Genomic DNA, 18,071 nt, shown 5'->3' on the forward strand with positions numbered 1-18,071 from the left:
GAGATTATTCTGCAGTCCCTTAGCCAGTGACAATTTCTTCATTTAAGGCCGGCAGTATTTTTAGAGGTAGCATTATTACAATCCACTAGTGACATCATTTATGTTCAGTTCACATAAATTAGTATGTATTTCTTTAAGTGAAACAGCTAATATTAAAAAAGGCAATAATGGCTGCAGGATGAACATTCCTCATCTCAGGGTTATCAGTAGCTGCTCAGTAAGCCAGATCACTCACACCAAACAAGAGAATCTTCGCCCGACATGCTCACCTAAGGTGGGTGATAGAGTAAATGCAATTGTCTGGCCCTAAACATCTGATTTGAGGCCACTGGGAGCAACATCCAAGGGGTTGGAGGGCAGTGAGGTTGGGGAATGGCCTTCCTAGAGATGGGGTAATGGCAGATTCTGTTAATGCCTATAAGAGGGGCCTGGATTAGTTTTTGAACAAGCAGAATATACAAGGCTATTGTGATACTAATATCTACAGTTAGTATTAGTAGTTGTATATATAGTTTACGTATGTGAGTGTATAGATTGTGAGTGTATAGAAAAAGTGTCTCCTTGACCTTCCACAGTCATCTCTCTAAGGTCTGAAGGCGGCACTTCATACTGGGCTGCAGGCAGTGAGAGACCTGGATAGGCTACATGGGCTGAACACTGATGAACCATCAAATAACATTACTAGTGCATGTTATATTTGGAGGTAAAAATATTGTACACTATAATATATTTAGAATAGATATTGGATAGGAGCCTTTAATTCTTCCCTTACAAGGTTGACAGATTGTGTTATTAGCTGAACTATTTATATGTGGCTTGAGTGAGAGTGTATGTGAATGAGTGCAAGTGTGAGTGCAGGACTGAAACACTGACCATTTGTTTTCACTCATTCATACGTCACGTGAGTTCTCCAATTTTTCATGTGGATATTGATTTCTCTTGGATGTACCCAAGCTAATTTCCCCTGTATTGGGAGTGTGTTACGATCATTTGTTTATGTGTAGATGGGAGCACACTGGACTTCTCTAACTTCCCAGAAAACCCAAGGAACAGCTCTGTATTCCACTAACTTAAAGTTAGCCATACATGGTAAAATTTGCTCGTTTGGTGAGGTCGCCAAACGAGCAACTCTTTCCCCCAATATGCCAACCTGGGGCACTACAATCAGGGGATATGAAAAGTTTGAGCGAGGACTGCATTAGTGAGCCAATGCAGTTGTCAATCCGACAGTAAAATCAAGCCTGCCTGGTCGACAGGTATTGGTCAGGGAGCCCTGTTGGAGGTCCCTATACACAGACAAATAAGATGCCAAATTGGTCTGAAGGACCCAAATCAAAAGCTTAAAGCTGCTCAAGTATGTCAACCTCAGTAGCCACATTTTCAAACACTAGCCCTCTTTATCTTCTTTATAGTAGTGAATCAGTTCCCTTTTAACTTGGCTCAAGGAGGGAGGCAAAAGGTGGAGAGAAGAGGGAAGATGAAGGGAAAAACAAGCGTACACTTATTAATACATATTGAATATCATTATAACAGTGATACTCTATGATACAAGAATGCCCAGTGTAGGATACCAGAGAGCGGGGATGTCAATCAACAAGAATGGTTTGATCTCATCCCTCCAACCAGCCTGAACAAACAGAGTTCGGCAAAAACCGGCTTTGTAGCCACAGTAACATGGTCATCTGCCCGCTCATCAGTAAGTATGCTATGAAAAATTCCTTCTCTTCTCCAAAGAACAAACAATAGCACAGGCAGATTATATGACGTGAATTCATGCATCACTATGTTCCACATCACTACAGATGCTTATAAAGCTCTTAGTCGAAACCATGAAACTCAAAGTACCCCGTCAAGCACCTAATAGAGAAGGGAGCTTATTGGGATGCATAATTTAACTAACAAACGTCACTGTAGGTTACATAGCATTTGTGAAAAGAACATTAAATTCAGACAAATTCACAGTTCTTTGTGTTTACGCTATATTATTTATCATTTGTTATCAATGATCATTTATCAAAACACATACCTACAGCTCCCTCAGCCCCAAATTTTATTTTATTGTTTATAAGAATTTTACTGCCCTGATGAATTTGCGCACAAAGAGGTCATTAAGCAGCAGCCTGGAACTGCTTGTAATTCCACAGCCTTCTTATTGGCTTGTGTCCACAACTGCAACTGGCTAGCACTAAACCGATTCAGGTATCAATGCCATTATTGATGCAAAATGACAAAATTCATGGTATTTGAACACAAAGGTTTACTTATAGGTTTTGGCCATTTTGCAAGAGACGCAAAATTTGTTAAACATTGGCGTACTGCACGCAAATGCAACAGACACTCGTTAGCAAATGGAGGCCATTATACTGGCATTTTATGTTAAAAAAAAAAAAAAAAAAAAAGCTGGAAATTTAGAAATGCAAAAACAAAAAAAGGAAGACTAGTTGAAAAGTTTATAAGAACTGGCCATTCTATAACATACTAAAACTTAACATAAAGGTGAACCACCCCTTTAATGCCATGGAAGAATTATTGCTAATTGATCATATAAATCCAGTTTCTCCTAATCAAAATAGAGCTTGGCAGTCACCACAAAATCCATGTATCCAGGTATGGGATCCATCATCCTGAATCCCATAATCCAGAAAGTTCAAAATTACTGAAAGGCCATCTCCCATAGACTAATTTTTAACTTGTACTTGATCGTAACTAAGATACAATGAATCTTTATTGGGGGCAAAACAATCCTATTGGGTTTAATTCAGGTTTAAAGTATTATTTTTTTTTAAGGTATATAGTAGGACCCCTTATCCAGAAAATCCCAGGTCCCGAGCATAAAAAAAGGGTCCTATACATGTACAATAGAGAATTGTAATTAAAAGTAGACACATTTTTAAGTTGCAAAGCTGACTTCTAGGTTCAAATTTTTTTTTTTTTAATTAAAAAATATTTTAACATATGACCAGGGAAAAAAATTGAGTACGGATCAGTAGCAGGGCTAAGGTGAATTCTGATTAAAGCTAAAACATTTCACACATAAATGACTTGTATGATCATTTGTCCATTCAAATCATAATTATTTATTTTTAGGCATTCCTACTGCTTTAATACAGTTGCTACTTACAGCTTAGGAAAGAATAGTCGCTGGCAGGAAATAATTCTGCCAAGAGTCAAGTCACCGGAAAGGAACAGCTTACAAAACTTAATATAAACCAGTGAGTGACAGGCATCTACTGCAAGCTATTAGCAGTCACAGGCGTAAGGACAGCAACATGTTCTACTAACTTTGTACCAACTCTGTTCCCAAAGTACGGCTAGTTACCAGGCTCTGCATTCAGTTAGGGATAGACTTCTGTGTGTTTTTGTGTCACATAAGGAAATCCTGTCTAGTCTAGAACACATTCAAGCAACTGTTACTGGGTCCCATAGCAAAATATTTTAGGGCCCACCTAAATTTAAAGACAAAAAGACATTTTCCTGAAACATATAATCCTTATCAGTCAGTCATCTATTGGGCCCCTAATAGGTCACAGGGTTTGCTTCCTCTAGGTTACACCCCTGAAATTGAGAAGATGACAGTGTGTTCAAGGGGGTCACTGATGGTGTATGTGTGATTATAAATCTTTACCGAACTTTAGGGCTGCTTTACAAAGAGGGGGTTTAGGATGTAAAGTTCCAAATATAAAAACAAGGCACCCTGATATTTTTTCCCCAACAATGCAATCCAGCCTAAACTTCTCTTCTCAGCTCCTGGGTCAAGCAGGGCTGGAACTAGGGGTAGGCACGTGCCTAGGGCACAACACTGGACCCCCAGTCTAGCAAAGCTCGCTCCCCATCAATCCCTTGCCACTTCCCCTGTCATCATCATCATGTGCGTGCATGTGCTGGGAAAGTGGGGCATGGTGGCTGGCTGGTGGGTTGCCTAGCCTAGGGGCCCGGCACTAGGGTTAAGGGCACAAGTGGTGTTTTGATTGACACTACTTGTACGGTTTCTTATTCGGCTGAGGTAGCAGGTACGAGGCGAGCCAAAGTTTTTCCTATTCAAGTTAATGAGATGCAGTTTGAGAGGAATTAGTATCTTATTTCTGTTATAAGCAGCAGTGGTCAAAACAATGCACCATGGCCATAATTACTTATAATTTAAAAGTCAACATATACTGAACAATAAATTATGTACATTATGGATTGACCTATTATAAGAAATGTTTAAAAAAAACACGCTTTTTAAAATATTAACATTTCTATTCTGCCAATTTGCATTTGGAGGGTCAGGGGCTAGAGTTTAGTTTTAATGTTATTCTTATTTTGTAGTGCTTATTAGGCCCACTCCAGACTACTGTCTGATTGTTGGGAAACTTAAGCCCTAGCAACCTGACATAACTGTCCATAACTGAAAGCTGAAGAACAAAATATGTAAAAAAAAATTCAAACAAATGGCTCATTCCATATTCTTAGACAGCTGCTATCTACGTAATGAGCAAAAGTTAATATTAAGGTGGTCTGCCCCTTTAACAGACTCCAGTAGCTGTGACGCCTGCACCTAATGAATAGACGGCATGGAGGCCTGCCAAGGCCAGATACATGCGAGGTGAAGCTGGCAGCTGGACTGGACCCAGGAGAAAGGTGCTGCTTGTCATCAATGTAATGGAAAATATGATTCTCTTTGGTAAAAGCAATACCTTGGGAAGCTCTTCAATCTGGTTGGCATCCAAATAAAGTTCCTCTAAGGTTTTTTCAAAAGTGAAAATCTCCTTCGGCACCTGTTCCAAGCTGCAGTGAGAGTAGTCAAGAGAGGTCACAGTTTCTTCCTCCCCCCGCAGACAGCGGCACGGTACCAAGCGCACCAGCAGGTTCCTTTTTGTTGTCATTTTCAGGCACTAAGAATACAGAAAAAGAAAACACTATGAAAAATATTTGTATATAAATAATTGAGAGGTAAATAAAATATACACTTGTTATTGCTTTAATTTAAAACTGCTTGAGAGTGCTCTTCTATGCACTTGTGCAATTTACATCTTTTTCTGTTCTGTCTGGCCCTTACCCAGGATAAATATCAGGAGGCATTCAAGTTATACCCGCTGCCCTTACCCAGGATAAATATCAGGAGGTATTCAAGTTATACCCGCTGCCCTTACCCAGGACAAATATCAGGAGGTATTCAAGCTATACCTGCTGCCCTTACCCAGGCCAGATATCAGGAGGTATTCAAGTTATACCCGCTGCCCTTACCCAGGCCAGATATCAGGAGGCATTCAAGCTATACCTGCTGCCCTTACCCAGGCCAAATATCAGGAGGTATTCAAGCTATACCAACTGCCCTTACCCAGGCCAAATACCAGGAGGCATTCAAGCTATACCTGCTGCCCATGCAGAACTTAAAAAACATATATAAACATATATAAACATATATATCCTTCCCATTAGGCTGGCAGAATCATTTAACCCCTCCCTTAAGTTATTCCACGTTATAGTGATGGATTCTGGGATTTGAAGTGCCTCTGCTTTCCAGAGAACCTGTGCACCACCCACTTTGGAAGGCAGAAGGACTTCCCAGAACTCATCACTTAAATGATTGTGCCAGCCTAAAGTGGATGGACCCATTATCTGGAAAAATCTGTGTCCCATGCACTCCAGATAACGGATGCCCATAGCTGTTTATCTGTCCGCAGGAAATAATTAGTATAATTAGTGCCATACTCTCGTCACCATTACACAAGAAGCTGATATCTCCTGTTGATTGTGGAAATGACCATTACATGGCCAAAATATAGCTGCTTAGTACAAAATTGTAATTACACAGGACAAGCCACAAGGGACCAAACTAGATGCTTTTGCCAGTACATTGTGCCAAACCAGCTTGCCATCCTCAAATACAACAGCAACTTGATACCAAGAAACAAGCTCAATTAAACATTCCGAAAAATCAATGCAAACCTTTCACTCTAACGGGTGCTACTGCAGTGCCACTATCCATCTCTTGCTTAAAGGGGAACTCTATACACACATTATTCTTTTTCACAGTGACAGAAAATGGAATTCTAAGCAGCTTTCAGGCTGACAGACCACCCCTCAGAAACACTTAAGGACAACCATTTTGGTACTATTTAACATATATTTCTCCCATAAAAAGCAAGCTATGAAATCGAGCAGTTCAAGGCAGTCAGGGCAGGGTGTTGGTCACCTTTAAAGGGGAACTCCACCCAGACACAACTTGAGCTTTTTGAAAAGTAAACATTGCAAACATTTCAAGCAAGTTTTGCAATATACATCAATTAAAAATATGCAGCCTTTTCAGGATTTTTAATGTAATAATATGGTTTGGAACAGTTACCTATGCCCGGCCCCCTGTTCTGCTGCTGATCTGGCTGACTACTTTGAAACTCAAAAAAAAATGTAACCGTAGTCGACTGTCACAGCATGCAACCTCCAAACCCCATAATTCCCTGCACACATGATGGCAATAAGGAAATGAACATCACAGTGCAACGTATTGTGGGTTATATAGTTCCTGCATGCTGTCTGTAAACTGATGAGAAATTGTTACAATTTGTAACATCAATGTTTTAGTCCCTCCTCCTCTGCCAGGATTTCACATTATGCAGAAAGAGAACTGTTTGCAGCTGGCTTCCAGAAAATAAAAATGGTATTTATTCGTACTTTTTGAAGGAACAGATTACATTGATTGGTTTATAAGGGTTTTTTTGTTGTTGTATGAGGCTCTTAAATTTTGTTTCAGAAGATGAAGTTCCCCTTTAAATTAACGTTTAGTAAGACTGGGACAAATTGCAACTTGTTTTCTTTTTTGTGATTTTTCAGTTATTCAACTTTTTTCAGCAGCTCTCCAGTTTGAAATTCAGCAGCTGTTTTGCTGGGTGTCTTGTTTACCAGGCAGTTGTTTAAATGAGAGACTGGAATATGTAAAGGAATGGCACTGAAAGGAAAGAAAAGGAATAGTAATAATAATAATAATAACATTATAAGCTTCCAGATAAATCATTTTTTTGGCTCATTTGAAAAGCTGAAAAGATGTAGTAGAGGAAGGTGCAAATAAAAAAAAAATGAATAATGAAGACCAATTGCAATGACAACTTTATAACATACTAAAAGTTAAGTATGTCAAAGTTGTAATGCAGCAATATGTGGAAAGCAGCAAGTTGGCTTTTCCTGCCACTGTTAACACGAGCAAATCTTGTTGGAATCCCTCGTTGTTGAGCTCATCCTTCAGTGGATATCATTGCATGGGAAAAGAGCCATAAGGCAGAATCCGATTTACATGGTAAAACAAGTTGAAAGATCAGCTGCTAGTACAGGCCACTCTACAGCACTGGATTGATGGGTTCCTTTATCTTTCTTTAGTGATAATCACCAGTGCGGGAGGTGTTTTTCAATTCATTGCATTCCAGCATGACATACCAAGATAGTGTTGGCTTAAAATTCCAAAGCCATAGCTATTTGGCAAGATGCACTGTTTTCTAAAGCTAATGTCAGACATGGAAGTTTCTTGGCCCAACAAAAAAAGAGTGCAATACCAGTCACACCTTATGCCACTGATTTCCATGGTACCTGCCTTTCACTGTGCACATGGGACAGGCTTTAGTAGATAATACACACTGCAGCATCTGTGTGGTGAAATCAGAAAACAACTTATCTGACATTAGCCTTACCCATGAGTTCATCTAATAACCTTGTGCATGGATTGAGTGAGTTATAGAACCAATTTCTAATCCTATCCTGGGCCACTTTGCATCATAGGGGAGGTAAGTGATAAATAATGTGGCAACTCTAAATTGGGAGTCATGTGAAGTGGGGGGCAATGAACACAGCAGTTGAGATGGATGTTTAAATACCTTGTGCATTTCCACACCCATACCCACTCCGTGTAGCTCAATACAGGCTGACACCGTGCCTGTCCATTGAGCTATGGAAAGAAACTGATAAAAGACAATCCACTCCGTGTGTCCCTGTGTCCCATGACACTATGTTTTGAGATTCTGTACCAGCTCAAGGCAACCCCAGCCAGGGAAGATCTGTGCCCCCAGAGATGCCCTAGTAGCCCCCCATCTTCTTTTCTGCTGATTCCCTGCCCATGCTCTGAGCTGCTGTCACTCACCTGAGCTTAGGGGCCCACTCACACTATACTGTATATAAATATCACAATATAAGGCTGATTAGTAATGAATACAGATAAATACTACATGGCAGCTTAGAAACCAGTGCAATCAGCATTGGAATTTAACAATCAGCTTATATGACAGACAAACCTCATTGTCTTCTTGATAATTAGTAATGACCCTAAGCTTAAGGTGCCCATACACCAGAGATCCCCAACCTTTAATATCCGTGAGCAACATTTAAATGAAAAAAAGTGTTGGGGAGCAACACAAGCATGAAAAAGGTTCCTGGGGGTGCCAATAAGAGCTATAATTGGCTACTTAATAGCCCCTATGTGGACAGGCAGCCTACAGAAGGCTCTGTTTGACATTATACTTGGTTTTTATGCAACCAAAACTTGCCTCCTTACCAGAAATTCAAAAATAAGCACCTGCTTTGAGGTCACTGGGAGCAACATCCAAGGGGTTGGGGAGCAACATGTTGCTCACGAGCCACTGGTTGGGGATCACTGCCATACACCTTCACCAAGTGAGCAGATCTTCTCCCGATATCCCCCAACTACGGGTGGGCGATATCTGGAGAATCCAGGCTACTTCGAATTATAAAGACGGGTATAGGCAATGAGCTGATGCAGTCCCCGATCCGACTAGATTTTTTAACCTGCCCGATCAATATCTGCCCGATTTCAGGCCAGATTTGGTCGGGCAGGCCCACCGGTAGTGCCCATACACGGGCCAATTAGCTGCCGAGTCGGTCTAAGGGTCGATATCGGCAGCTAGAATCGGCTGTGTATGGAGACCTTTAGCTTCTCAACAGCTGCTCAGAGCCCACTGATTATTGGAGTGCTGCAGACACTTTTAAAGATGGTGAGTTCCTGTGACAAGTTCTGGATCATTACTGCATATTCATTTTTAGGGTCCTTTAAAACAAAGGCGCCCACGGAATCAATAAAGCAAGTCTGAGGCAGCAATATAATAAATTTGCTTCTCTCAGATCTGCAATTATTAAGGTGGCATGTACTGAGTTGATGATAGTAGATCGAACAGCAATCAGGCTCTGCCTAAATGAATAAACTATTAGACCTCACTCTTTTCTGTGCACGGTGGCTGCAACACTGGCACCGAGTGAATGAGAGTTATCTGCAGGGAGTTCTGAACAAGAAAAAATAATTGAAACAAAGAAGCTTGAGGTAGGTCAGTCGGTAGCCATGCCATTGTGCTGTCAGTGTATGGAAGTGTGAGCAGTTAGAACAGCGTGATAGTCACATTAACTGCATGAGAGTTGACAAAGCCACTAAAAATGCTTAAACTACTCATTCAACTGAAATCCAATAGAGAAAGGGATGTCCAATACAATCACAAAAGGTCACTTTGGGCTGAACATGTTGTTGGAACATGATCCCCCTCAGTACACATAGGAACTCAACAGGAACTGGCAGATAATTCCCTCAGATTGCACTTGATTTTCCAATCCCCAGACCAACTGGTATAAGCCACTGTGTTACCCACTTTAAACAGAGCAATGTTTATTTGTGAAACTGTTTAGGGAACACACATGGGCTGCTTTTTAGCCACATAAGACTCATGGCCCACGGGGAGATTAGTCACTCGCAGTTAATCTTTTACTGCGAGCAACTAATCTCCCTGAAATGCCTTTCCACTGGCAACATAGTAAATTGCCGGAGGACGGACACACATATCGCTTCATTTTCCAAAGTTGAGCGGAGTTACCCGCGGTTAAATCTCTACTACCGTGGGTGACTAATCTCCCCGAAATGCCTTTCCACCAGCAACAAAGTGAATCGCCGGTGGGTATCAGCCTAACAAAGCAGGAACTCACTGGACAGAGGGAAAACCTAAGCAAGGCATTTTATAATGTAAACTTTCAGGATCCTAGAATGTCCATAGCTTAAAAAAACACTAAGATTTAACACCAACAAGAAAAAGCACTAAAAACAAACAAACTCAACCAACAAATACAAAAGAGCCCCAGGCCAATCCTTTGAGGAAAATATTCAACGACCCCTTTAATCCAGCAAATGTCACATTTTCGGTATTGCAATTCGCAGCTGCTGTGAACTGTAACGTACAGTAACCTCACAGGAGGCATAATTTACAATCGCCGAAGGCCACAGAGAACCCGATGGAGTTGCTTTTTCTCATCTGTTAAATGTTAGTCATTTTTTTTTCTAAAATCCCTTTTACAGGAGTGCTCTTGCTAATGAAAACTCTTCTCTATCTGAACAGCAAATGCTATTAAGAGCAAAGCAGCTACAGTTGCATGATTGGTACATATAAGTAAATGGACATATACCTGGATGGTAATAAAGGATAAATGGTTAGTGCCCATATCATGTATATAACATCAGAAAATACATATACAATTATGAGATCCCTTATCAAGAAATCCATTTTCAAGAAAGCTCTGAATTGTGGGAAGGCCATCACCTATAGAGTTTGTTTTAAGTAAATCATTCTTATTTTTAAAAATGTATCCAGCTTAATTGTGCATCATCATTATTTTACCATATTGTGTCATTTAACATGCAGTACAGGGGATAATTGGCCCATGCGATGAAAGGAGTTAGATGGCACTGTAAAGTTTATTGAATAGGGACTGTGTTGATTATGCATTTTGCCTATTGTTTAGTATGAATTTATTTTATTTTTGCCCTAAACAGGAAAAAATTGAAATTGAAAGCCACATTCTACATCCCATTCTAATAAGCAGGGTCAAAACAAATCAGCAGTCCACTGAGAAGCCCTCCCTAGCTGCAGACTTTGAGATAAGGAGCAGTTCATTATACAGAGGACTGGTAATTTATTTTGATTGTAAAAACACAAAGTGTTACATTCAATTTCAGTTTGCCCTGTTTTGTGCAAACAAACACCTTAGATATTTCTTACTTAAAACAATATGCATATATTCAGCACTAGCCCTAGTTATTGAAGTAAAGTTGAAAAGTGGGGTATACTCTCCATTACGGACATCAGAGTTAGGTAACCGCTCCGAACCATATTATTACATAACCAATCATGAAAAGGCTGCATATTTTTAATTGATGTATACTGCACAGTTGTTTGAAACTATGTTTACTTTTCAAAAATCTTGAGTTGTGTTTGGGTGGAGTTCCCCTTTAAAAATGACACTATTGTTTATCGTCCCTGCTGCAGTAGATATCGCACAGATATAACTAAGGGGAATGTATATCTTTCCTAAACTCTTTAGAAAATAACCATGTATTATGTCTGGAACATAAAAATTTGGGGGCAGCCGTAGAGCGAAATGAGGGAGTTGAAAGTTTCAAATTACAGCTGTAGGTTGGCCATGTTAGATCTATGTAATAAGTGCACAACAGCTCTCCTACATGTGCTCTAACTATAGTAGAACTAGTGAGAGAAGGTTTAAATGGCAACATTTTGGCAGTGAGCCCTGACTGAACATATTGAACGGCTGGAGATGCCATGTTGTGGAGGTGACTCCAAGCAAAACAATCTGGATGAAGCTGTAAGACAGCAGAAAAGCAATTGCCAAGTGCCGCATCTAAGCAGTTAATGAGACACTTACCTCTCTGTTGTTGATTCCTCCGTGCTGTTTCTTCCCTGAGCTTGCAAAGCCAACATTCTGAGGAAAGAAACAAAAGCAGATTTCACTTTGCTGCGGGAATCAGTCGGTATGAGAAATGGAATGCTGAGCCAAAGACGATTAGACTAGAGAGCCACGTAGGTTAACGCCAGTATGCTTGCAGTTCTGAGCTGCCTTTCAACTTCCCCTTTGCCTGGTAACAACTACTGAACTTGCACAGAGCAAACACTGACTCATACACCTTCCCTTACCTCATAGGATCACAAACGAGCATGCTGCCATCATTCAATTAGATGTGCAACTCCAACGGACAACGAACTAGAGCAAAACAAACAATGCTAAAGCCACTAATAACTGTGCCAGTGCCACTGTTCCAGACTCCGGCACAGGTTCAGCCATCCTAAAGCTGTAAGGGAATTTATGTGTTGAAAACATATTGATCTGCCATATCTAAAGGCTCTGTAATGAAAAAGCATTCACTCATAAATCAGCACAGACAAATTAAAAGGGCTTGCTCCACTTTTATGCACTTACAGCGACTCTGGCACCTCTAAAAATCAATATTCTGACTTTAGAGGGGACATACACACGGCATAATACACATCAGAGGTGCAGCGTGCGTTCTAATAAACAAAACCTGCCTGAAATGACTTTATAGCAGCTAACATGTTTTCAGCTACAGGTATGGGATCCGTTCTGGACACCCGTTATCCAGAAAGTTCTGCATTACAGAAAGGCCATCTCTTTTAGACTCCACTACAAGAAAATAATTCTAATTTTTAAAAATACAATACCTTGTACTTGATCTCAGCTATGATATAATTAATCCTTATTGGGGGCAGAACAATCCTATTAGGGTTTCATTCATGTTTAAATGATTTTTCAGTAGCCCTAAGCCATGAGATCCAAATTACATTGATTGCTTATCCAGAAAGCCCTGGGTACTGAGCATTCTGGATAACAGGATCCATATCGGTACTTTGTTACTAACACAATGTATGACAGGCACTGCAGTACAGCAATATCTGAAGAGGAATATATTACAAATTCCAGATTTAAAAAAACAAAATGAACATGCAACCATTTCTTGAACAATACGCATATCCTGCTGCTAATGAAATGTGTAAATAACAAGCTTTGTATAAATAAACCGATTCTTTCCCTAAACAGCAGCTTTTGTTAGGCTTTGAGGTAAGGAACAGCTCATTATAAAGAGGGCTAGATAATTAGTTATCCTACTTACTCCTTTACAAACAGTGACACAGAAGAACTAGGAAGTAAAAATATAGAAAGAGATAGTGGTTTAGTCTTTTTGGTACAAATAGCAAAAACCATTAATATTTCTTAATTAAACAATAGGTAAAACTATTCATTATAGGATCATCTGGGAAAAGGGCAGCTATCCATACCTGTGTTACTTGCCAAAAGATATTTCTCACTCATGTTAGTAGAAAGTGAGCAGTGAGCAGTGGTGAAGAAAAAATATGATTTTACTAGAGAAATACATTTTACTAATGTCTCCCCAGTAATAACTCCAAATAACATCCAAGGCAACTTTATTACATAAAGAGCCAAACCCACAAGAACAATACATATACACAGTAAAAGTAGCCACTGAATAGGCTGGGCAAGTGCTGACTGGAAACTACCGTGATAAAGGCATTGCCAGAGTAACACTTCATTCTTCATAAGCATAATTCAGTGCAAGTTGAAGTTCAGCAAAAGTTAATTACAGATGCCAAGCACATGTTCCTAGAGAAAGGAACACAATCTTCTGCCCAAAGCTAAAGGAGGCCTTTAACCATTTCACTGCCAAGCAAAGAACTCAGAAGCAGCCTATACTGCAACCCAAACAGAACCTACAATAGCAAGGCAAATTTCTATCTGTATTTACAAATCCTGGCCCATTAGGGCTATTCTATAAAGTACATAAACTAATTTTATACAGATTGGCATCATATATATATATTTTTTTTTTTTCTTTTTAAGGATCAGAATTTAAAAAGAAATACTCTGTTATTTAAGCTCAGTTGCCTAACCAAAACCACATCCTGGCCCCAGTCGCAAACAGGTTGAACTGTTCAGGTCACACTTCATAAAATAACTTAGCCTACTTTAAAAGGCACGGTGACACTTTTAAAAATGCATTATTTTATTTTCTAATGTTCTTTTTAATATCATTTAAAAGTGAAATGAAAATTCCTAAATGGAATAGAGACAGTATCAGACTTATTTTAATGGTATTACTCCTTACCTCATGACCTTCCTTATTTTTCTCCTAAAGTTCTCTTGTCAATACAAATCATATTTTATTTCTAATCAAAAATGTAATGAATAAAAAGTTAAAAGGAGGGGGGCCAGAACTGGAGATACTGGTAATGGCAGTGCAGTGCTGCTGAGCTGAAATGCCACAGGTACTATATGGCTTCCAAGTTATATGGGAACTGCACTCAAACACACCTTTAACTTATCAACTTTGCAATATACATAAATTAAAAAATATGCAGCCTTTTCATGATTTTTAATACAATAATATGCGTTAGAACAGTTCCCTAAGCTTCACGCCCTGTTCTCCTGCTGATCTGACTACTTAAAGACTCAAAAAATGTAACAGTAGTCGACTGTCCTCAGCCTGCATCCTCCAAATCCCACAATTCCCTGCACACGTGATGTCAATAAGAAAAGGAACATCACAGTGCAATGAATTGCAGGTTATGTAGTTACCGTATTCTATCTATAAGCTGTGAAGAAGTTGTTACAATTTGTAACATCAGTGTGTTGGTCCCTCCTCCCCTGCCAGGATTCCAAATGATGCAGAAAGATAAGAACTATTTTGTATCTGTTATATAAAATGGCATTTATTCTTTTTGAAGGAACATATTACGGTATTTTTGGTTTGAAAGCAAAATTCCCCTTTATCTTTTATGGGCTTCAGCTTGCCCATAGGCTCCTAGTCACAGCAATTTCAGCATAATTCTGGCATAAACATTTTTATAGCTAGGCGGGGCTCATCCCTTTGTCATTGTGATGCACATCCCAAGAACTGTTTAGTTAAGGGAATGTCTGCCACTTCTAATAATAATGATAGCTAAAGAATCATGTTGCCTTCCCATAGGAAATACCACTTCCATTCATTCACATCTTGTGCAAAAAGTCATATTTTTCTGTCTACTAAGGACTAGGAACAGTTTCTCTCAAAGTTCAAGGGCTACTAGTTGGGGCCTGAGGAATAGAGAGATAAAGTGACACAGGAATCAAAACAATATATTATGTACTGCTTAACCCTGATAACCCTGCTGGCTGTGTCTCAAAGAAAAAGGGCCAAAGAGGTTGTGAACTTTTTTGTCCATGGTGGCATTTAAATGCAGCCCTGATTAGCACTGTCAAAGGAATTGCACTGGAATTGTGCTTGAAAAAGGAAACTGTAGTCACAACTAAAACCTTGGAATTGGCGGTGTGTGTGGTTCCAGGGGAATAGTAATGTAATTATGGCATATGGGGCTGCGCAGCTTCCTGAGCAGTGATTATGAGAAAAAAGCATGAGAGTCCGGGTATATTCCCAGAAATATCATAAGAAAGCCTCGAGGTAAAATATGTTAAGTCTATAAAACTGCAGTATTAATTATTGCTAACAGTATATGGGTCTAGGGGATTCTAGCAATTTATAAGGGCACAATTCAATTATTCTCTGCATGTAGAAAGTGGCATGATGCTGTGACCAGTTAAAAGGGATATATTTCGCCCCTCCCGCCCAACACAATTTAGCTGCTTAAACAGCTCAGTTCTCTCTCCAGCAGTCAATGTACTGTATGTGCAGGACAGGCCTAGCCAGCTGCTGGGGCAAAGAGGCATGACAAGGTCCAGTGCCAAGGGCAGCACTAAATACAGCCCTGCCCATGATACTTTGGCCCTGAAATTTTAAAGACAGGAGGAAGAGGATTGCTCGCTTTCATGAACCCCAGGCCGGGGCAGTTTTCTACTGGCCCTGAGGTATCGGGTAAGTGATTGGCCCTTTTCCTTCTCCTTTGAATGTACAGCCTGGAACTAATATATCAGCAGTTAGCAGGGACAGTTCACCTTTACAAAATCTTTTTTTTAACTGGTTTTCCAAAATATAGTCTTGAAATAAATTTAAGGGAACATATAGCGAAGTTATAAATTTGCTTGATACAATGCTCCCTGCCATATAAAATATGCCTCTTTTTTTTTTTTTTAATAGTCAGCTTTTATTGATTTTCTTATAAACAAGGGAAATGATAGGAGGAGGAAAGTGAGAAAATATGCCTCTTTAGTTACTAATACATTGGTAACGCTTATTCTCTTTTTTTAAAAATGAACTTTGGGGGGAGGGAAGATACCCCATCAGCCAACCTACCTTGAAGGTGAACTTCCTGTAATGTGACTTGTGAGACAAACTGATAAATGTATCATGGTTTACAATAACTTGCCACAATTGCTAACATGCTAATGCTGTCCATGTGCTGCGCTAGACAAAATAGGATTATAGTATAACGTACTGGAGAGGATTCCGTGCTAAAGAGACCATGATTCATGACTAATCCAATTGTGGCGCGAGTGTGACAGAGCTGCATGCCTGTGTAAGTGCCAGGAGAAGTTGCTAGACTATGGAGCAATGTGTACATACCACCCTGATGAATAGATATGTCATTTGCAGATCGCACCTGCTGTGCGGGGGCTACGAATATTTTAAGAAGGGTAAAGAGGAAGCAATTCTGCCTGACTAATATTGGGTTTAAGTTTATTGCCTGAAATATGAAACTGTATGAAACTATTTTTGTATTAGGCCGAATCTTTTGTGAAAGATTTGTCCGAATCCCAAACTGAATGTGCATATGCAAGTTGGGCCGCAGAGGGTACAAACCACGTGCGAGGTGTGCAGTGAAAAACTATCAACTTCCGTGTTTACATGACAAAAAGCTATGTGATCTTAAGGATTCAGTTCAGCCAGGCACATGGATTCGTCCAGATACAAATTTAGCTGTAACATTCCTACTGTGAACCTCGCCTAGGTGGAGAGTTACTGGACAAAGCAAACTGTTTAGCAAATTACTGGAATGCCACTCAACATAATACAAATAATTTTCAAAATATTTACTAACCACGATAAAAGACTAAATCGTAAAGTAAGCCTCACTCCAACTTCCTTGTTCTTATGAGCTGGATAAACCAAATTACCAGTCCACGGAAAAGTTACCAGTATATCGAGCCCTTTCTTTTCTCGCGGCCTACAAAAGGCGGCAGCTGAAAAAAAGGCTGGGTTTTCCAAAAAAATACAGAGGGCTTCTCAGTCCAACACTTTGCTCCATGACACAGAGCTGTAGTAAGAGCAGAAATGGCACTTTCTGAAGCTTCTATTTATTTCACATATGCCTGCAGTATGTTTTCTAGGAAAACTTCCATTTTATCATTAAAAGATCTACATTTTATACATCTAATAGTTGTACGGAACTCCATGAATGTAACAGTAGTAAAAAAAATGTCACAGTCGACTGTCCCCAGTCTGCCATTAGCCTGCATCCTCCAAATTATTCATACTTATTAATGAACTAATTAATTATAGTTATAGATATAATATGGGTTTCTATGTTGTGCTCTTTCATTTCCCCTTTATAAAAATAAGCTGCTAGGGGCAGGGGCTGAAGTGTATTCATGTTTCCAGTGCAAGTTTGTATCAGTGAAAGCAAATATTACATCTTGTGTAAATACACAGAACACCCTTTCAAACTTTTGGTGGCATTGGTTCATTAACCAGCATGCAGTGCAAACCATAATGCACCATTGTCAGTCATTAACATCCTGTGTTCCTTGCGGTAACTAATAGAATTTAATAACAAAATGGAATAGACATTGCTAAATATATCCCTTAAGTCTTATTGCCAGGCGATGAATAGGATAAACCCATCTATAAATACATTTGCAGTCAGCAGAGCATTATTCAATATCACTTTCATCTAAAGCAGCTTTGGATAACATATAGCATTATTTGACGATAGATCAAAAGGATTTTGCCCACACTGAACTTTGTGTCAGAAGCCTGACGTTATTTGCCTGAGCCAGCATGTCCAAGCTGGCAAATCTTTAATGCAAAGAAGAAATGAATGACTTGAGCAGCACATTACACACAGTGAGCCAATCATGGTGTAAAGGTTAGTTTTATTACTGAGCATTACACAGAGTCGGCAGTTCAGATAGGAACATGGCTGTTTAATGCAGTACATCATCAAGAGAAAACTCATTAGTAACTACTGTGTTGACAGGTGGCCAGTAAGCAGGGCACTCAGGATCATTTAGCAGCAGGCTGGTTACATTATTTCCATTCTAGTGGAGTTTTAATTACCTGACTCCTGATTGACTGC

The 18,071-nt window shown here is 39.6% G+C and overlaps 1 protein-coding gene across 3 annotated transcripts in view; it reads right to left on the reverse strand.

The window, feature by feature from the left end:
* The window catches only part of erbin (apurinic/apyrimidinic endodeoxyribonuclease 1), a 103,356-nt gene that overhangs the window by 45,264 nt on the left and 40,021 nt on the right, over window positions 1-18,071 (reverse strand). For all 3 annotated transcript variants that reach the window (XM_004910379.4, XM_002934188.5, XM_004910378.4), the window contains exons 3-4: window positions 11,677-11,733; window positions 4,677-4,874 (exon numbers count right to left, since the gene is read on the reverse strand). In XM_004910379.4, the coding sequence (XP_004910436.2) occupies window positions 4,677-4,865 (189 nt within the window). In that variant the 5' untranslated portion in view covers window positions 4,866-4,874; window positions 11,677-11,733. The remainder of the gene's footprint in view (window positions 1-4,676; window positions 4,875-11,676; window positions 11,734-18,071) is intronic.

Source organism: Xenopus tropicalis, chromosome 1 (assembly GCF_000004195.4).
Source record: "Xenopus tropicalis strain Nigerian chromosome 1, UCB_Xtro_10.0, whole genome shotgun sequence".
Classification (NCBI taxonomy): domain Eukaryota; kingdom Metazoa; phylum Chordata; class Amphibia; order Anura; family Pipidae; genus Xenopus; species Xenopus tropicalis.